Source organism: Acanthopagrus latus, chromosome 10, assembly GCF_904848185.1.
Source record: "Acanthopagrus latus isolate v.2019 chromosome 10, fAcaLat1.1, whole genome shotgun sequence".
In the NCBI taxonomy this organism is placed as follows: Eukaryota; Metazoa; Chordata; class Actinopteri; order Spariformes; family Sparidae; genus Acanthopagrus; species Acanthopagrus latus.
The window spans coordinates 21,284,638-21,306,007 of NC_051048.1; the positions used below are offsets into that span (position 1 = coordinate 21,284,638).

Here is a 21,370-nt window from a genome sequence, read left to right on the forward strand (position 1 = left end):
TCCGCCGCGTGAGGGAAGGGCGGTTTAAACGCTGGAAATGCCTCAGCAGCAACGCTTATTTTTTTGGGGGGGAAAGAGACGGAGGTCCGGAGGTTATACACCCAGAGAATCTGTGACGGAGCAGAAAAGCACTTGATGAATGCTCAGATGAAGAACAGGCAGACGTAGATCGCTGCCTCTCGCATCCAGGTCTTATCACGTTCGCCTCAGACTCTGTGTCTTACCATGGAAAATTGAAAACCGCACAGCCGTGACAGCAGAACACTGCTCATGAAAGTGCAGAGCAGCAATAATGAGCAACTTGTAAGAGTTTGCGCACATGCTTTGGAGTTTATAGACAAGTGCACAAATTTTTCTAAACAAATTTCATGTCTTGTGCTGAGCCTCCGGGATTATGCACGGGGAATTACAGTAGCTCGTCCGACAGCGTGTAAGGCCGCGGCGAGCAGATGTTACAGTGTAATGTTCTATTTAAGATTACGTGAGGGTCTCGAAAATTCCTAAATCCCATTTGAGCGACCGGCTGCTTTACAAGCGCGCATCAGTTGACTGGATTTAATCGTCTGCTCAGACATGACAAAAGCTGAATTTCCACAGGACTCGTCTGTCCCGGGGCCGTCCGCTGATCTGTAGTGATTCCAGAGATTAGAAGTGATTCTGACCCGTCGCAGGCCGTGACTCACAAAAATACATTTCCCAGTGTTCTGCTGCGTTTGCTAAAGACAGAGGGGCCTTTTGGTGATGCTAATCCCACGCAGATCAAATTCTGCTTAATTTCCACCATAATTCATTTTTGGCTCTTAATTCTTCTCATTCAGGAGAAACAGAAGCATGAGGGGAGGCTGCAGGGAAACGTTTGATTCGTTCAGCAGCACACCCAAAAAAAATAAAGTTAACCTTGGTATGTTTCCTTTTTCGCACTGAAGTTGTTTGATTTCATTTTCCTGTTGGAAACAAAACACGGCAGCTGTGACAAACGTCAGTGTTCTTCCCATCCAGTCGTGTGCCTTCTGATAATCCTGAAGACATGAATTCACTTTTCAGACGTTCGTATTAGTTCAGTCAGAGTTTTCTTTAATGAAACAAAACCAAGACGCAGCCAACAGCCGCTAATCTATCAGAGCAAACTCAGCTAGCGTGTCATGATGTGACGTCTCCTCTTTTCAAAGAAATATGTTAAAAGTGTTTCTGTTAAAGGACAAGTTCACCCAAAAATGAAGATTTGGTTATGCTGATTGGTTGAACCAAACATTTCTGGAGCCTTATGACAAACAGTTGCGTTCATGTCACCTCCATCTTTTATGGTTAAGTGTGAGTTTTAGGAGTTCCAGACTGACAGCAGCACATTTAGTCCTTGTCTGAAACACGTGAATATGTTCTGACCTCTATGTGTTCCTGTGTTTCCCCCCAGCAGACATGTCCTCTCCCACCATGAAGAAGCCAGAGAAGCCGCTGTTCAGCCCCACCTCCCCGCAGGACTCCTCGCCACGACTCAGCACTTTCCCTCAGCCTCACCACCCGGGCCTAACAGGTGTAGGACACAGTGGTGAGTTCTTTTTGAAAAATCTGGAGCTCTAATCCACTGTTTTCGTTAACACAGTCAGAAAATCCATGTTGATACTTAATTTACCCTCTGGGATCAATGATGATCGCTTTATCCTAATCTGTATCTCCCTCTCCACTCGTCTTCCTGTCTGTCTCTCTCGCAGTTATATCGACGAGGAGCCCCCCTCCACACTCGCCCCTGCAGTTCTCGGCCTCGGCCATCTTGCCTCCGGCCCCGTCGCCCTACTTCTCGCACACCACCATCCGCTACCCGCCCCACCTCAACCCTGCTGATCCCCTCAAGAGCTACGTGCCGTCATACGACCCGTCCAGCCCACAGAGCAGCCAGGTCAGTCGGACGAGCCGCTGCGAGACTCTCGCGGCCTCGAGTGGTTCTCCGTTATCTCGTTCAGCTCTAGAGATTGAAGATAAGATAAATTATAGCGTGCTTCTGTCATTATTTCATTACTACAAGTTCAATAACATCACCCTGTTCTGCTGAATTTTCTTTTATGTGAAAGCTGCTTCCGGTTAATTCTCTTTATTCATGCTGTGGCCTAGAATGACATGTTGCTAGAAATACTTCTCTCATGTCCAGGAAATCTAAAAAAAAGAAAGCGGAATCCTTTTACAAACCCCAAATTAGACGTTTTAAGCCGTTAAGCTGACCACAGTTTGATCAGATTTTGTCCTGGGAACCCCAAACCTGCCGCGCTGGATGAGTGCTGGGCCGCCTGTGCTGCTGCATCTGGGGACAGATCTGTAATTACAATAACCATCCTAAAAAAGAGCTAATTAATTAGAAGAAATTACAATGAATTAAATCATAGTTAAATTAAACTGCTCTTCATCTTGCAGTAAAAAATAAAAACCCTTGACTGAACTGTGCAGACCAGTTAAAGGGGCACTACGTAGAATTTTAACGTTTACAATATTAATAATAAGGTAATAATACAAACTATAAGTGAATAAACAAGCTGTTCTCAGAGGAAAATAAGATCCCCAGAACACTGTTTGAAGCTAGAGACGTGGCAGGGTCCGCCACATCCGCCGTTTATTTATTTAGTTTATTTATCTTTGGCTTCTGGTCCAAACTTCTTCCCCCCAAAGCTACATAATGCTCCTTTAATGTGACCGGTTTGATATAACGCTCATGCCAGAGGGTTATAGTGCGTTCCCAGCCTGATATTTGTAGCCCTGCAAGAAAAAAAAACAACACGGCCCGATGTCTCCATAAAGAAGTCAGCCTAACTATTGCGCTTGCAGTCACACGTGACATACAAAACTGTATCAAGACATTGTAGTAAATCAAACGGCTCAGGGCTTTTATATATTCTGGGTACACAGAGCGGCCAGTGTGCTGGAAGGAGAGAGAGAGAGAGAGAGAGAGAGAGAGCAGGCGTCTCTATAGATGAGAGAGCAGTGTGATATTTATGTGAGTTTTATATCCCCGCTGTTCTCACTGTAAACAAAGGCCTCGTAGACGGCTCCATCTCCAGAGCAGGCAGCGGGTTGGAGGGGAGGGCTGGATGAGGAGGGTGGTGGTGGGGGAACTGTTACTCTAGAGAAAAACCGCGGGGAATGATAAAGGTTGTAAATATTTGCCGTTGCCGGGGCCCGGCTCTTGCGCAGAATTAACTGGCCCTCTGCTGGGGTGCTGGAGAATGGAGAGAGAGAGAGAAGGGGTGGTGGTGGTGGTGGAGGTGGGGGTGTAGGTGGGGTCCGGTAGGGAAAGAGAGAGCGCTAGAAGACCAGTTGGGAGAGGATGGAGGAGGGAGGAGGGTGGAGGGGGGGTTCGGTGGGGCGCTCGGCAAATAACACAGCGCTTATAATCCCGTGGACGAGTGCCAGAATGTTTTTATGCTTGCTTTAACGCAGATTATATTACACTCTAATTAAACATTCTATTCACATGGGAGGGAACCCTGTGGACACAATTCTTTTCCAAAAAGGCCTGTTTGAGTTTTGAACTCGGGGCGGCCCTGAAACGAACGCCCCAGACAGTCTCCAGCCGTCTGAAAGAGTAGCTCCCACTAGCTTCCTTTATTTCTTCCTCCATATATATAGTCTGTCGGCCTCGCTCCCTCTCTGCACTCGCACATTCACACCATTGTGGCAGGTCGCTCTGCCGCTCTCGCTGCCTTTTCACGCCCGAGTCCTCCTAAATTCCATTTATGAGCGCCATTAAAATCATTGTTTGAAATCATGTAGGAAATCCATCGTAAGTGACTGAGGATCTATTGTTGCCGGTTCCCCCCCAGAGTTTTAGTAATAACTGTGACAACAGAGCGGCTGAAAGTGCTAAAATCTTTTTCTCCACGCCGAGCTCTAAATGTGGGACTGAGAGCCGTCCAGTCACCTTTTGTTGTTGGTTTTAGGTCTGCGAGGCCAGACGGAGCAGTTAAGATGAGTTAACTGCCACAACAAGGGGGACAGGACGCTCAGCTTGTTTGGCGCTAACTGTTCTGGAAGAAGCGTAGTTTGTTTCATGCTTGTATTGGGTTTATTGAGATCTGGCTGACTGCACATTTACAAGCGAGCGAGAGCTTGTAAACATATATCAGTGGACACAGTTTGCTTGTCCTCACACAAGTTTGGAGGTTTTAGTGGCAGACAAAACAAATGGAGTGTATTGGGGACCTTTACCAGAGCGTGGTCGCTGGTGATACTCTGATACTTTAGGTGGTGCTGATCGTTGTTCTCATCTTACCAAACAAACTGAAAACACTGGCTGATTAACTCCAGAGATGGAGGAGCCGCTCCACACGTGTCTGGCATGAACCTTCCTGGTCTAAACAAATTATTTTTTGGAAATATTACACTGGAGCTGATTGTGTTTTCTTCCCACCTGCAGCCTAACAGCAGTGGTCAGGTGGTAGGAAAGGTCCCAGGCCACTTCACCCCAGTTCTGGCTCCCTCCCCACACCACGGCACGGTGCGACCCGTCTCGCTGTCCATGCCCGACACTAAGCCCATCACCACATCCACAGAAGGTGAGTACGCACCAGCCGTTACTGATCCACCAAACACCAAGCATTGCTGCTGAGGAGAACTGCCAAGAACAGATATTACTCTTTTTTTCATTACTTCTTGGCTGTTGGAAACTGTATGTGTTTTTGTTCTTACCGTGTTTGCAGGAATATCGTGAACTCGGAGTGGTAATAAGAACAATCATATTTAAAGAGTAACTTAATACCAGGCTAAAAATCAGCTTCTTCATGTTTCACTGCCCTTGAGTACACGTCATCTGTAACACATCGATTGAGAGATTTTCACATTTAAAGAAACATGACAAGACTTGCAAAACATATTTGTAGAGAAATATCTCATGCTTGTTGACAGAATGTCCGAATTAAGGAGGAATGGAAGTGGGCCGAACACGTAACCCTGTGGGACTCCACGTGCACTTTTTACTATGAACTGCTGTTGTTGTTGTTGCTCTGAGTAACTCTGGATGAGAGCAGCAGCTCCTTGTGAATTCCTGACATACTATTTGTAATGCGAGCGTGTATTTGTGTTTTTGTGATGGCTTGTTACCCAGGCTACTCAGCCCCTGGCACCCCAACGGCTAACCGTTTTGTAGGCCTGAGCCCGAGAGATCCCGCCTTCCTGCACCAGCAACAGGTGAGATCCTCACTCCCCTCCAGCACCAGCACTCAGCTCCTGTTATCCTTTTTTTTTCTCTCCCACATCTCCCCACACATCATGCCCTCTGAAAGAAAAAAGCCAGTGGCATTCTGAATTTGATTTGCAGGAAGTCTCGTTAGGTCGGAGCCCCTCCGGAACAGATCAGAGCTCTCACAGGCCGAGGTCGAGCATCGCAGTTAATGACCTAAAACATTATCAACACATCGTTACTCATACCTCAGAAAGATTCAGGCTTAGCACGTCTAAGGATAGCAGGTTACAGTGATAATCAAATCATTTTTATTCAAGCACTATGATCATGTTCTCTCTTTACTACAGTGTTAATTTTTATGTTATTAACACATTAAATGTTTTATTTTAAGGGACACTTTAAGATTTTTAAATGACCCACAATTTAATATCCTCAGTAGCTGAAATTGAGGATATTATCTCCATTTTATGCAGCACATATTTTATAATTTTGTAATCAGAGTAGAATTACCTCATATTGTTAATCCATGTGGGCAAAAATGACGACAGCACTTGTACATTTTCTCTTGAATTTTCAGTATTGATAAATATATGGGTGTAATTTTGAGAGTGTGTGTGTGTGTGTGTGTGTGTGTGTTTGTGGTGTGTGTGTGAGTTTGAAATCTTACAGTCTAGACTGAAAAAAAAAAGAACGGCATCTGTTTCCTTCAGGTCACTTTAAAGAAAAGAAATGAAAGTGTCAGGAAATTCAGTGTCATTGTGTGGCCACTGCTCAGACGATGGATGGGACATGGGGGTGACTTTGCGAGTGTTAATGTGCTCAGCTCTATTTCCTACACACACACACACACACACACACACACACACACACACACACACACACACCGCTCATGTAATCAGCACACTGCCTCATTTGCGGCACACAAGCTGAATATTTAGCGTTGGCGTCACGCGGTTGCACCAGCGTCGGTCCTCGGAACATATGTGTTGACCCGGTGTGTGTCTGTGTGTGTGTTTGTGAGGTTAGGAGTGTTGCGGTGTTGTCGGACGGGGAGAGAGTGCTCTCCCCCACCCCGTCTTATTGAAAGCCCTGGTCTCAGGCCAAGGCTTTTCCAACCACAACTAATTGAATGCATCTGCACGCGGCTACATAATGATCGCTGGGTTTCTCCTCAGCTCGCCTCTTTTTTTTTTTTTATGTTTAGTAAAAATGACAAAGCTGGCCTCTGTTTCCTCACTCCTCTTTCAGGCTTTCCTTTTTCTCTCTCTGGCTTTCTTACTCCCCATTTTTTCCTAAAATCAGAGTAGGCAAAAAAAAAAAAAAAAAAAAAATCTGAATGTTTGTCAGCAGTAGTGGGATGCTTTTATTCCACCCGGGAGGAGAGGGAGGAGGAGAGGGAGGATTCACTTGGCTGATGTCGCGCAGTTTGTCACATTTTCTTGTAGCCCTGCTACTTCTTTCACCGAGGCACAAAGTGACTCCACTAGACAGCAGCAGTCTGAGTGAAACTGCATGAGACACTGAATGTTGTCCAAAGCTTTGCCCCCAGAGACTAAATGTGAGGCATTTTTGGAGCGTAAATCAGCCAGATATATAAATATCCTGCTCCGGTATGATAATAAAATGAGAAACACTGTTATTTTATTTCCCAATTTGTAATCGTCCCAAATGTAATGCTCCTAAAACATATTTTTCGTGATCCTGTTGCACTGACAAGACAAAACATAAATTATTTTCGGCCGAGGGAAGATAAACACATCAGCGGCTTAAATTCAGAAGAAGAACGGAGGATTTCCAAGCACAACAGTGACACCTCTCTAGAAGGTTATTACGTTCTATATCCAGACGGATGAATGTTCACGTCGGCTTAGAGAACTCTAAACAGTCTTCACGTTGATTCATCATGCTTCTGCTTGTGACAGTTGTTTTTGTTTTCTGCGGTATGGAATCTGGCCCGGCGGAGCGGGCCGACACCGAGCCAAGTCCATCAGGACTAAACACTTTCACAGAATCCTCTGTCATTGTCTTCATCTGGCGGTGGGATGTTTATTGTGTGGGATCTGTGAGGCTTACTGACACTGTGAGTTGTTTAGCTGCAGCCGTTAGTCGCTAGGCTCGGTTGGGAAGGGAAGAACGTCACACTTACATGCCGAGGTCTTTAAACGTGGTCAGCGGAGGGCTGGGATCATGGAGGTGCACTGTTCTTTGTCTGTCTGTCTGTCTGTCTGTCTGTCTGTCCTCTGGCTGTGTGATGGATAGAGGCATGACTCACACTGCATCCATCTCTGCTTCTGTCGGAGCGACCTTTGATTTTTTTTTTTCTTTTTCTTTTTGAGTAAAAACAGGAATCAGGAGTAGGAATGAAACTACAGATTATTTGCACAATGAACTGCTAAATTAAAGCTCATCACAGTTTCCCGCAACACAAACTGACATCTTCAGATTGTTTCTTTTGTCCAAAACACAAACACTCTTCATTTACTGTCATTACTGACAATGGAAAACAGCAAATTCTTACATTTAAGAAGCTGAAACTAGAAAATGTTTGACATTTTTGCTTGAAAAATGACTGAAATGATGAATCAATTATCAAAATAATTGTAGTATTTTTACATTTAAATCAGAGGATCTTCATTGACTGATTAATAAACAAACTAAATAAACAATCTGACCATAAAGACGTTAACACATTTTGCTGTTTTACTTTGTTTATGTGTGGCGGACCCTGCCACTATTCTAGCTTTTCTTCTGAGAACAGCTTTTTTATTCAGTTATGGAAAAAATAAATAAATCTGAGTTTGTATTATCACCATAGTAATGTTTTAAAAAATGCAATTCTGAGTTTGAATTTCTTTTCCAAAACTACGTAGTGCCCCTTTATTAGGCGACCGACTGAAAGTCAGAAGGCAATTTACATTTTTTTTGGCAAACTGGGATGATTGTTTTGATAATGTAGCATAAACATGATCTGATCCAATCTGCTGCTGCAGTGTTAATTCCAAACTATGAATAATAATCATATAAATTCATTACTATCAAATTAATTATAAATCATCTGATAACTTGATAATAAATCTGAAAACAACCTACTTTCTTTTTTTTTTTTTAGAGCAGGGCCTATTTTAAAATGTGGCACCACCAAACATACACACACACACACAAACACACACACACACAGTAGGCTTCAAAAAACAAAAAAACAACACCACCACACGCTCCCACACCTGCTCTACGATTCCCAGGCAGCGAATGTGTGAAAACCCTCCATTCATCTCTCGCCTTGGTTAACCCCTCGAGGGAATGCCACCATCTAGCATTCCGCTGGGAAAGATCCGTGATCAGATGTCATTTGGTATTATCTAAGGAAGGATCCTAATCCACAATCTGCCCGCATCTGTTTGCTAACGTTCCCCGGCTCCGTCCCCCCTTTTTCCCCGCTGCCCGTGCCACTCTTGATGTGCCGGTGCCAGCGGACAGATGGCGAGCCCCTCGAGGAGCGGTGGCACCGAGCGTCTGGCCCAGCCCGCACATTCTCTCCAGGCTTTTGTCAGGCTGGAGAGCGCGGGAGCGGCGCGGGGGTTTAGTCTCCCATCCCTCCGTAAATACAGCGGATGGAACAAGACGCATTGTTTCCTACTCAGTTTATTAGGCGGCTTTTAATGAAGTTAAACTGATATATTACAGTGGGATTTAAAGAGGGGCCATTATTAAAAGCTTGTCCTTAAAGGAGCAGTCCGTAGGTTTGGGGAAGGAATTCTAGTCCTTAAAGGACGACACGGTTTCATCCTGTTTGACATTGTTTATATGTGGCGGACCCTGCCACCTTTCTATCCTCCAACAGTGTTCTGAGGATCTTATTATCCTTCTGAGAACAGCTTGTTTATTCTGTTATTTAACACATTAATATTTTTTAAATTTGGATTATTCCCTCATTAATACTGTAAACATCACAATTCTGAGTTTGAATTTCTCCTCCAAAACTACGTCTCCGTTCCTCGCCCGCTTCACAAAAACAGATCGCTGTATGTAAGCAGGAAGCCATCATCTTCTCCCGTCGTGTTTCGTCCAGGTGCTCAGAGGAGAAAAGGGGAAAAAAAAGCATTTCTCAAACGGCCACAAATGGCTCTGAATATTCAGCGTGTGCGTATATCTGATTAAATCCCTCTTAAGAGCCTCTGCAGAAACGTCTGCCGCTGCACGCAGAGTGCTAACAGTGCAGTTTTTATCCCGATGCATTACTAAATGAATGTGTTGACCACAGGGCAAGGTTAGGTTGGTATTGGCAGAGATAGCTCTCAGCTGGATTGCCGACACGTGCGCTCGCATAATGCATGCAAAGGAGACACAGTTTGTGTGTGGCTTTTTTGTTGCAGTAATTTGTAATCTGTATGTGAGGTTGGCATGTCTTAAGAAGGGGGAGGAAGCGTGCATGTGTGTGTGTATATGTGTGTGTGTGTGTGGGTGCAGTTTTTAACTTCATTGTACAGATTTTGACCCCTAATCAATAAAAACAGTTAGCTAATGAAAAAAAGTCTGCATGCTGGAGGGCATGCGTACTCCTTCCTGAATCTTAAAGTGCACTTAACAGCGGAGCGGTGATTACGGACGGCGTGCATGCATCCAGCTCTCAGATGAACTACAGATATGATGCTCCTCACATTTGTAACTAACTAACTCCATTTTTTGCTTTGCTTCCAGGTTAGCTGTCACCACTAACTGTGACTGCATGCTTTTTTCCTTTATGTCTCTTTTATTTCCACCCCACAGATAATGAATACACTGATTCCATTGGCTGTTTTTTTTTTCTTTTTAACATCAGGACTCATTTGGAGTCTTTGTTGCATTTCTGCTGCTCCTGCTTCAGGCTCTTCTGCATGCATTCTGTGTATACAGTGTTGAGTTGTAGTGTAATCTGAAGTGGAAGTTGTCTTGGCCCAGTGAACTGACTGCTAGGTTTCAATTGACAGCTGAGGAAGTGTGACTGGAGCGTGACTCAAAACGGCAGGCATTATGGCCCCAGTGCCACTGACGACACTTTGGGGATTACTTGGCAAAGGTAACCTTTTCATTCTTTCATGCCGTCTCTCTTCCACCACACCAACACACACACACACACACACACACAGAGTTGAATTAATAACAGCATATAATAAATGACTGAGCTGATTTTTCTTCCTATATAAAGTCACATATAAATCTGCTGTGTCTGGCCTGTGGCTCTAAGTGTTCATGAAGTGGTTGTGGACTTTTTCAGATGAGGTCATGCATTGTTCTGAAGAAAAGACATTTCCTTGTTTCTGTTCCTTCACCTGCTTCTCACCTGTCTGTGTAACCTGCAGTGTTTTTACCGAGTTAAACATTTCTTTAACAGCGCATCGTGTAGTTTTGGGGAAGAAATTTGAATCAGAAGAGAAAGATGATCGTCATCGACTGATTTTTATGCCTAAAAAAAAAATGACTGAATAAACAAACTGATCTTTTAAGAACGACACAGCTCCAAACTATTTTACTTTGTTAATCTGTGGCGGACCCTGCCACCTTTCTAGCATCCAGCAGCGTTCTCGGGACCTTATTTTGCTCTGAGAACAGCTTGTTAAGTAAATATTAAAATTCTGAGTTTGAATTCCTTCTCCAAATCTACGCAATGTCCCTTTAAAGAGGGCCGGCTTCGATCGCTTGATCCTGTTACAGAATTTTTGATCTTTGTATTTCTGTTGAAGAGTTTTTTGTGTGAAGTGCAGTTTTCTTTTTTAAAACGCACCTTAAAGTACACAAACTCATGAAAACAGTAGAAACCTAATCTTTCTAGTGAGACTTGTGAAAGCAACGTATATTAAAAGTTTATTTCTCTTCTGATTTGATTTCACTGCTGTGTTATTCTCCCGCTCAACGACCACACAAATTGCACAATGATTCGGGGGTTTGAATTATGGCTTTGCTCTTGGACTCACACCCAACGAAAACAAAAATATCCTCATTTCATAACACAAAGCTTGATGAAGTCTAATTCGAACACTCGGAGTCCAAAACCACGCTGAATACAAGAAGTCATTCCAGGTCAGCTTCTACAGCCACGTGACGACGTTTTACTTTCCACATTTTTAACAAGCGTAGCTTTGTTTGACTTTATGCTGAAGTCATGCTTTACTCTCTTTAACTTAAAGCTACAGAAGAAAGCCCTCCTCCTCACCCTCCCTCCCCCCTTTCCTCCATACTGTATGTCTTCCTCTCTAGGGGGGAGAGAACCTGAACCGTTTCACCGTGGCAGAGCGAGCTGAGCTCAGCTTTTTCCTGTTACGTCCTTTTCCCCTTTTCTCTGGAAGTGTGTGTGTGTGTGTGTGTGTGTGTGTGTGTGTGTGTGTGTGTACAGCTCATTTTGCGCCCACTGAAGTTACAAATTCTTTTTTCTGCAAACACACACGCACACAGCAGAACCCCTTCAATAGGCCTCTTAATAGGCCAGTGGAGGTAGCAGAGAGAAAATGTCCCCTGCAGCAGCTCCAGGTCTCTTATTCCTCTGGCCGAGTCCTCAGCGCTCCGTGTGAGGATACAGTTAATGAGCGCAGACAAAATAGATCCCAATTTAATCCAGTTAATTTTCTCACAAAGATGGGATGGTAATTCTATTTTATTTATCCCTCTTGGTTGGATTATTCACGCAAAGCCCGTCCCGACGTATAGATGGGATCAGGCAGATTCTTCTTTTATCTGGCGCGGCCCTTTTAAACGGAGCGCTCCGCGATGCCTCTTCAGAACTAGCCCCCAAATTAAAACGCTGCCAGACTCGCATGTTGCCATTGTGCAGGAAATGGGTCAGCAATCCATTAAGATGCCATTAGATAATCTAATTTAGGGAGCTAATCCTTAAACGAAGCACGCTGTATGCCCGGGCTGTGCTTGCAGGGAGCAGAATTAGTGAGGTTTGGGAGCTCGGACAGGGTGAGCGGAGGCCATGTTGAAGGTTACCAAAGGAAAAAACGGAGCGTTTGGAGAGTGGAAACACAAAGCAGCCACTTGTAGGGAGGGAAAATGTAGAGGAGCAGAGGCTCTGCTGGCTAACAGAGCCACCAGACTGCAGCAGAACCGAGCTGTTCGTCACGTGAGAACAATACCCAGAATTCCTGTCGCGCTGCATCCAAAAACTGCATTTAAAACAACAGACCCTGCCACCCTTCTAACCTCAAACAGTGTTCTGGGAACAGCTTGTTTATTCAGTTATGAACTAATAGATATTTCTGAGTTTGCATCATAACCTCACAAAAATTGTAAATATTAAGATTCTGAGATTGAATTTCTCCAGCACAGTTTGTACTCGCAGTTCATACTAACAAGGCAAATGACAGGAGGACTTCAGCCTGATTGTAAAGCAGTTCTGTGCATCAGAACCGGGCCCAGCGCTGCCGCAGGTTATGGGATGCAGATACGGACTGACAGCCATCGATTTTAACAAGATTAAAACCGATCTGCGGACAAAAGGCCCCGCGAGTCTGCTTCTGTAGCTGTGTGGTCCTCCTTTAATGTAAGCCATTACCTGAGAGGAGTTTCATAAGGAAAGAGAAAAACACTGAGAGGATGGAAGAAAGAATGGAGGGAGGGTGGAAGAGAGAGAGAGAAAGAAAGAAAGAAAAGGGGGAAAGGGAAAGCAGCAGCCCTCGGCCCACTCTGTGCGCTCTTTGTTCAGCAAGGTAGGAAAAACTTAATCCCCCCTTTCCTGTCCGATGATTTTTGGCAGGGTGAAAGAGAGACGGGGCGAGCGAGGGAGGGAAGAAAGCAGGAGAGAGAGAGAGAGGATAGCATAAGGACGGGTCGGACAGGGGAGGAAAAAAAACCTGCGAGAGAGGATTAGCCTCGAGGTTGTCTTTTAACTCTTTGTGAGCGTAACCTCAGACTCCAGCGCTGTTTGCTATTTTGGAGCACATCTTGTGTTTCTTTCTGTCGCCGCTCATTAAAGAGTCTGACTCTATCGGGGCTGCGAGGTGAAGTCAGTTTGCACTCGAGTGACTAGTGATTTGTATAAAATGCAGACTGGTCGATCGGCGGCTTTCACCGGCGCAGACAGTGTTGTCTTCTGTCTGTTTTCCGTCATCCATCTTTTTTTTTTCCTTGCAAAACATTCCTCCTCATCTGCTTTTTCCCTTCTCGCTCTTTTCCCCATCCTTCCTGATGCGTACAGGTTGAACGTGAAAAAAAAAAGTTTGTCAGGTATCCTCAGACTTAGTGAGGGGGTTGATGGGTGGGTGCACACTGGGGGCCTGTTGGGGGAGGAAGGAGGGTGGGGGGGCTAATTATCTGACATCTACGTAGCGCAGCACCCCACGGGAACAACATGCTGCTTGTTCCCGCTCGCGTTTTCAGTTAGCGCCGTTGCTCCGCAGGAACAATCACTGTGTTGTTTTGCCATTAGCGTGAGATGAATAGGGATGGGACAGCTTTGTGTCGGGGCCCCCCCCCCCCCCCCATCACACACACACACACACACACACACACACACACACACACACACCCTTCCCCTCCTCCACCACCCATCACTCCCCCTCTCTTGCTTTTCTATACTGCCTTGAATGCAGAGAAGAGGACCTGCGTCACGTGACGTCCTTCACTGGGAATCAAGTGGAATCACCTCAGCTCAGCCGTCCCTCTCTTTTTCTTGTTTACCTCCTTTCTGTCTGAACACAACAGAAAAAAAAAAAAAAGAAAAACCAAGACCTTCAGCCCTGATGAGTGTCAGCAGAGCGGTGACGCTGCTCATTAGTGAAAGCGGTTGTTCAGGATAATTGAAAGAAAGAATCTGATTCTGACTGCACAAACAAGTTAACGGCATGTGACTAATCTCTCCGTCTGCCTCTCTTGTTTTTCTCTCTCCTCACAGTCCTGGTACCTGGGCGAGCTTAGTTCCATTCCAAGTGTCGAACGGGACTCCGATTCTGCCAACAAATGTCCACCACCAGAACTACAGCATAAACATCATTGGTGAGCCCCTGGTCCCCGCTGAGACTGGGAACTGAGCGTCGCAGAGGCCCGGATGAGCCCCAGGGTGGATGGGTGTTGGTGGTGCAGAGCTGCACTACAGGTGTCCGCAGCCATGGATGAAACCAGCAAAGCAGCACGAGCTGCACAATCGTCCCCTTCCTCGTCCCTCCCCTCCTCCCCCCGTCCCTCCCCATGAAGGACACTGGCCGTGAAGTGAAGACGAGGGTTGGTTCAGAGGGAAAAACAAAAAAAAAAAAAGAGCGCTTCAGGTCTGCTGTGTCCTCGCCCGAGCCCGGCCCACACATCCACCACCCACCAGTCAGTTGTTGTGTTTGCAGAACTTCTCAATCCATTCAAATACTGTGATGTATAGATGCCTTAATGTTTTATTGCATGACACTCTAGTCTCTTAGCGGCAATTCCTACTATTTTTCCATGTTGGGGGAAGATGTAAAATCCTGATTTACACACAAGCGAAGAGGTCTGCGTACCGACAACCTCTGCCTGGTGGATGGCTCCGAGGACGGAAGCTCTCCAGCTCAGACCTCTTGAAAAGAGGCTCAACCCCACGTCAAACGATTCACTGTGTACACCATAGGAACAAAAAAAAAAAAGAAAATTGTGAATTCAGAGTGTTTTCTTCTTCCGTTTTTGATTTCAGTTTACTGTGATACGACTCTTTGTTCGGAAAATGTGTTGACTTTTGCTTATTCTTTACTGCTACTTACTTTGAGAATTAAAACACTTACAGTAAGAGTTGAGAACTCTTGATGCGGTTTTCAAAAAACACTAAATGTTAGGCTTGAGATTGGACCCCTCATTAGAGAATTTGCAACTCCTTTACAAAAGGATTTTTTTTTTTTTTTTTAAAAAGCGACGGAGCATAAGAAAATCTCGATAGAGGCAAGTGCAATTGAATTTTTGAAGGGAAGCTATCAGTCTGTCAGCCCTAAGACTCTAAAGGAAGGGGGATAAACTAAACATTAAATGGATTTATGGGTAAAATGTTTGAGAAGACATTTGAATTTGATTTCAGTCACATATCCGTCTCCTCACATGAGCGAAACATCAAGCGTGAAAGGCAGTTGAAGGCAAGCACGAAGCTACCTGTGCAGCGCTGAGCGAAACCAGCACTTCTGTTGAGCCCTTCCCGTCATTCGGGGGAGATTTCTTTTAATTTATTTTGGGGGAAAAAAAAATAACCGAACATTAGCAAAGAAATGAGACGCACATAGTGTGTTCAAATGGCATTTCTGTTTTCTTTTTTTTTTTTTTCTCTTCTTCTTTGTATTAAATGTTCACGATAAGATCACGAGCATATGCATTTGGCCATCAGCTTCTAAAGCTTATGTTTACACACAAAAAAAAAATATGGAATGCAAAGTGTTAATTAAATGGAAATGTACAATTCATGCAAATGTACAGTAGGCTTATGTGTAAAGCTAGTTTGTGCAAGGTTAACTCTGCAGTGGAAGAGGTTGAAAAAGCTGAAATTATGAATCCAGGTGGTGGCAAATCCCTGAAATCTAGAATTGTGCACGGGCATGTTCACAGCCATTGCCTCTCCAGTCCAGACGTATTTATACAAGGAAAAAAATCTCTCCAATACTCTTAATTTGCACGATGACATATAGTCCACATTACGTGCCTTGCCTTTGAATATAGAGACATCACTACACTTGTTTTTTGCTGCATTTATCATTATAGATAAAAAAATTAACATTTTTATGATAAGAATTGTTTTGTACTCTGAATGAAATTGTTGATTTTTAACTTCATGTACTACTCTATCTCACAGTTCCATCGCATATCAAGGCTGTGTATAGTCGCCGTTTTAAAGTTTGTAATCAACCAGCATTCTTTTTTTTTTTCTCTCCTCAGTATTTTGGTGGTTTTTCTAATAACCTGTCATCTTTTTGTTTGTTTTTTTGTTTGTTTTTTTCCTTATTGCTCATTTTTGTTCATCTTCCAGTTACTATTGCGGAGGGTGGAATTCAGAATTATGAAAAATTATGCAATACCAAGTTTTGCCTATGTAGGTAGTGCTTATAGATGCGTCAATTATTAGAGGCTAGTTTGGAGATAGACAATATTGTAATGCATTTAATTTGTTGATATCGTTGTTTGTCGTTGTTGTTGTTGATGATGTTGTTGTTGTTGTGGGTGTTTTTCCTTTTTTATTGACCAAAGTGGGGACTGCTTTCTATGCAGTGTATGACAAGGTCTTTCTTTTCTTTTCCTTTTCTTTCGTTCTTTAGCGTATCGGCCTACCGAACGACGGTGTTCCAGTGTATTTTGAATTCGGGAGTTTTAGTGGGAGGGGCGGTTATTTTTCTAGAAGTGCTTATAAAAAAAAAAAAGAAGAAAGAAAGAAAGAAATGCACCCCTTGGTCTTTGTACGGCTGCAAAGTCACTGATTGCTCTACTGTGACTCTTACTTTCAACTTTCCACCTGGGGTGCTAGCGCGTGACCTTGAAGGAGCTCATTTTTTTTTCACAGGAGAGACGGCTTGACTTGAGCGTGACAATCATTTTAAGAAATCATTCTCGCCTAGAAAAAAAAAGAAAAAAAACCCACCCTGTCGTAAGAAAAGTCCCTTGAAGCTGGACGGATAGCGAACAACACCAGACGTCACCGAATGCAACTCCCAAGTAGATGCCTTAAACACATCAGCGAAGTGGCCTGTGACCTGCGCAACAATCACACACCGACTAATGCTACTGAGACCTGTCCGAATCAGTTGCAGACAGGCTCAAGCAAGCCTTTAGAAAGTATTTTATAAGTAGTAGATTTGTATAAATGTATATACGATGTGCACATATGTCAATTCCTGAGATACTTCCCCAGCGGAGCCCCGAGCAGTAAACATTGGACCGTGGTTTTTTTTCTAACTTCCTCTCCAGTGGCCCAGTAGAAGCTTAAATAGAATCCACTAGAAGAAAAATTATAGCACTTAAATAGCACATAGGCAATCGTCCTCTCCCCCAACGTGCAGTGTGTTCAACCTAGTCTTAAACTAAATCTCTCAGGCGTATTCCAGGGCATTATTTATATCAATCATTACCATTTTTAATGTAAAAAAAGAAGATATTTCCTGACAGAGAGAGCAGCGCCTCCGTAGCTGCCACGACACCTTTTGCACTCTTTCCCTACAATCGTGAAAGAATCGCCTCCCCTCGGAGGGAGACGCCACGACGCTCCGGCGCCAGCCGCAGGGTCCAGAAGCAGAAAACCTTCTTTTGAAAAATAATCCTCAAGTCAAGCTCCATCTCTCCGCCTTCACCCAGATATCTTATGCAGAAAAAAATAGAAGAAGTCACCCCGTTCTATGTGCACTGTTCTGTCTTTCCTTTGTTCTGTTTATTATTTTATCCTTTTTCCTTCTTCTTTTAAAAGAAAAACTATAAGTGCTTTGCAGCCTTTGGCCATTGGAGACCCCACTGAAGTGCATTGTCCCCTTGTGTGTGTGTGTGTGTGTGTGTGTGTGTGTGTGTGTGTGTGTGTGTGATACAGATGTGTCAGGGTCACTGTGCTGTTGGTGTTTATTTGAATAGGAGACTGTACATAAAGGTAAATATCCTGATTGCGTCGATAGCAGTAGTCTGTGGGGTTGAACTCTGCTTTGGCAGCTTGGGTGTGTACGTGTGTGTGTGTGTGTGTGTGTGTGTGTGTGTGTGAGTGTGAGTGTGTGTGTGTGTGTGTGTGTGTGTGTGTGTGATCGAGTGCCTCTGACGCGACACACCGAGAGAAGATGAGAGTCTTTCTATTGATTTAAGAAAAGGAAAAACAGCAGCCTGCCGCGGGTCAGGAGTTTGTACACTGTAAACTTTCTCGAGAGTTCTTCTCTTTCGCCCTTATTTGTAAATCTTCAATTCTGGGGAAAAAAATGAGTCAGTTCCATTTTAGGAAAAAAAAAAAAAAGAAAGAAATATTGGGTTTTTATTTGTGTCGGAGGCTGGATTTGAGTTAGAACTCTCCAGATTTCCCCTGATCGTAGAATCTAAAGTGTTTTCATCAGTTGTTGTGATCCTGTGCGTGAAAGTCAAGAAACAAAGGAGGAAATATTCTATACAGATCCATAAATATAAAAAAAAACAACAACAACAACAATGAAGGCTTTTTTATTATGAATATTATTATTTCTGATCTTGATTAGCACTTAGATATTTCCATTTGGGAAAAAAACACTTCATGAATCTTTGAATTGTTGTTCTTTCATTAGTGTGGCCATAGCGAGTGTGATGTGATTTATCTCCTTTTTCTTTTCTTTTTGTTTTGTTTTGTTGTGTGAATTCTTGTCCAACAAGACTCGTGGTGTGAGTGTGTTCCTTGTAGCAGCTGGGAGGTGACGTCACTTCACCAGTAGAGAGAGAATCGAAAAATAAAGATTAAAAAAAGGCCCCAGATTGCACCTGAAGCGAGAAGCAGGGTAAAATCTGCAGTGACAAACGTCCTCGATCAATCTATCACATTTCTTTTACTTCTTTTATTTTATTTTTTTCAGGATTGGTGCTACAGTTCTGTGTAGTTCAGATCGTCTCGGTTCGTACGCGGACGACTGCTCCTATATATATAAAAAACAGAAATCTATTTGAAGATCAGCAGCAGCATCTGGGCATCACGTCTTTTTTGCACATTCCACATGCTGTCAATGCCTGATGTGATGTAGGAAACCCTTCATTCACACTACAAACAAACATGACATTAACTGCAGGTGCTCCAGAGTCGGGTTACTGCACCTTCCAGCTGACGGTGTATCCAGGCAGGTTGCGTCTTTCTGCTGAATGTAGCCTGTCAAAATGAAAGCTCTTGATATTTTAATCAGTGTTCCACCCATCAGCAGCTGCGGGAGCCGTATCCCAGGCAGATTTTGACACTCGCTTTTTTTGTTGTTGTTTTTTTTTTAGCATTATGTCACCGCGATCATCGAGAAACAGGACGACTTTATGCAAGGAGGACCTGTGGCACTCATGCAATACGTGTGATTATTTTTTTCTCCTTCTTTTTCAAACGAATGTCACGCATTCTGTAGTCCGACAAGAACGTAGAGGAACTTCATTTCTTTCATCCCACACGAGCAATATACAGTACACCTTCCATACGTTGGCTAGCTGCTAGTCACTCGGCATCAGGTTGTTATAAAACATGAGAAACCAGCATTTTTACAGGATGTAACATTCACCAAAAGAAGACAAAAAGATAGCAATGCAGTGCCTGTTCAACGCTGTCCAAGTGTCTGTTGTATATAATTGTAAGATGTGATAGACTTAACTTTCATATGTGACAAGAAAAAAAAAAGAAAAATTACAAAAAACACACCTTCACGCAGAAGAGAGTGTGGCGAACTCGTCTGGAAAATATGCTCGTCATCACTTCTTCGATGGAGTTTTTTTTTTTTTGTTTTTACTGATTTATTAATTTTCAATGCCCACGTCAAGCTTGTTGGAAAATCTGAGAGGAAATGTTCACTCTTCTTTTTTTAATTATTCTTTTTTTTCTGAGGAGGAGGAGGAGGAGGAGGAGGAGTGGGGCGGGAGGTGTCAGTGCTACGTTAAATTGCAGTGAAAGGATCGAAAAATTATTTTCTTTTCTCTGAAGATTCGTCACCGTTTTTTTTTTTTTTTCTCTGCAGGGCTGATTTATTTTTGGGTCTTGTGGCACTTTTACTTCCCTCTGCGCACACGTTTCTACTTGATGAATCATGGTGGAATTATATATATATATATATATATATATATATATATATATATATATATATATATATATATATATATATATATATATATATATATATATATTTCTGAACAACAACAACAACACCAACAAAACAATATGTAAACAGTCTCCAGTAGTGATCGTAGTTACACTGCAAGTGTGTGCAAAGGTCTATGTATGTATCTGAATGTACGTTTTAGAGGACTTTTTGGAAACCTTTTTTTGTTTTTTATCTTTTCATTGACAGTTTAGGAGCCACAGGTGTCCATTGTGAACTGTATAGCGAAGGCCTTGATATCCCTTCTTTTATTGATTTTAGAAACGCCGAGCATTAGGCGATGCCTTCAAGCTGGTTACATTTGGTGCAGGGGCTAAAATTGCCACAAGATTAAAATCAGTGTAAATAAAGGCTCAACTTTTTGTGATTGTTACTGTTATATCCAGCCTATACTGCTAGCAGCTGTTTTTACTGCAGTCAATTACTGGAAGTGGATATATTTCCTATGCAAAACTGTTTAAACAATAAAATGAGCTATGCTACAAAAATGACTCTTGTGTTATGGCTGTTTTCTCCTGTTTATTTTATCATATTTAGTTTTTGAATGATTGCAGATTTTGAGAGCTGAATATGAAAGTTCTCACTTGTCAGACGATGTTTGATGGAAGAGGCGGAACATTTCTGCACTCCAGCCAGTTTGGCTGGAAACTGTTGGGAAATCCAAAAAGCACAGAGTTGGACTTTTAAATTTAGGGACTGTATGAAAATGATAACTGTGGGGAGGAGGAGACGATGTTGGAGGGTTGTTTCAGTAATTATTCAAACCGGTCCATGTCCCTGATGAGTTCTTCCATAGAGAGATTTATCATAAAATGAATGAACACACAATTAAAAGCTCAAGTAGTGAATCAGGAAGGTGTTTTTGTGTTTTTGACGATTTAACACCATCCAACTCGGACATTGTGTAACTGATTCGGCTATATCCGGCCGCTGCTTCACCTGATCTGACTTTAAAGCTATTTTCTTATTTACGATCTGTATTAGAGTGTAGATTAAGTGCACTGTTCAGGATCACCGCACGCAGGACAGTCTGTAAAAGCAGGCTAGCTGCCGCAGGGGTGGAATAAGGACAGCGCCAAATCAGACCAACGATGGCGATCTGACGTTAAGTATTAAACTAATTGGATTTCATCGATTCTAAAGTGTGTCTGTGGCACTTTTCCCCAGAAAGCAAACATTGGTTTTCGTGTCCTGGAGCGATCCCATGACCCCACATACCCATGCTCCGCCGTGGTATTACTCCAGCTAATCTACTGTAATACCCCAATCCCGGAGGAATGGGAGACAGACCAGAGTGTTTGGACCACAGCAGAATCAGTCTGTTGGGACCTCGGCGGGTCATACGAGGCAACATCCATCTGGGTCACTGTGTCAAGTACATGAAGCTCTGATCTAGTAAGCCCTTCTAATGGGATTGAGGACATTGAAGGAGGCAAAAGTCAGGCTAAAGCGCCAATTAAGT

At 43.4% G+C, this 21,370-nt stretch overlaps 1 protein-coding gene across 8 annotated transcripts in view; it reads left to right on the plus strand.

The window, feature by feature from the left end:
* LOC119027076 (nuclear factor 1 B-type-like) overlaps window positions 1-19,879 on the plus strand; it is a 68,086-nt gene extending 48,207 nt beyond the window's left edge. For 3 of the 8 annotated variants that reach the window (XM_037111918.1, XM_037111920.1, XM_037111916.1), the window contains 6 exons: window positions 1,412-1,546; window positions 1,710-1,894; window positions 4,400-4,538; window positions 5,087-5,169; window positions 10,132-10,220; window positions 14,034-19,879. In XM_037111918.1, coding sequence (XP_036967813.1) covers window positions 1,412-1,546; window positions 1,710-1,894; window positions 4,400-4,538; window positions 5,087-5,169; window positions 10,132-10,220; window positions 14,034-14,169 — 767 coding nt within the window. In that variant the 3' untranslated portion in view covers window positions 14,170-19,879. The remainder of the gene's footprint in view (window positions 1-1,411; window positions 1,547-1,709; window positions 1,895-4,399; window positions 4,539-5,086; window positions 5,170-10,131; window positions 10,221-14,033) is intronic. The other 5 variants (XM_037111919.1, XM_037111917.1, XM_037111921.1 and 2 more) reach the window with 4 other exon arrangements.
* Window positions 19,880-21,370: the final 1,491 nt, after the last annotated feature.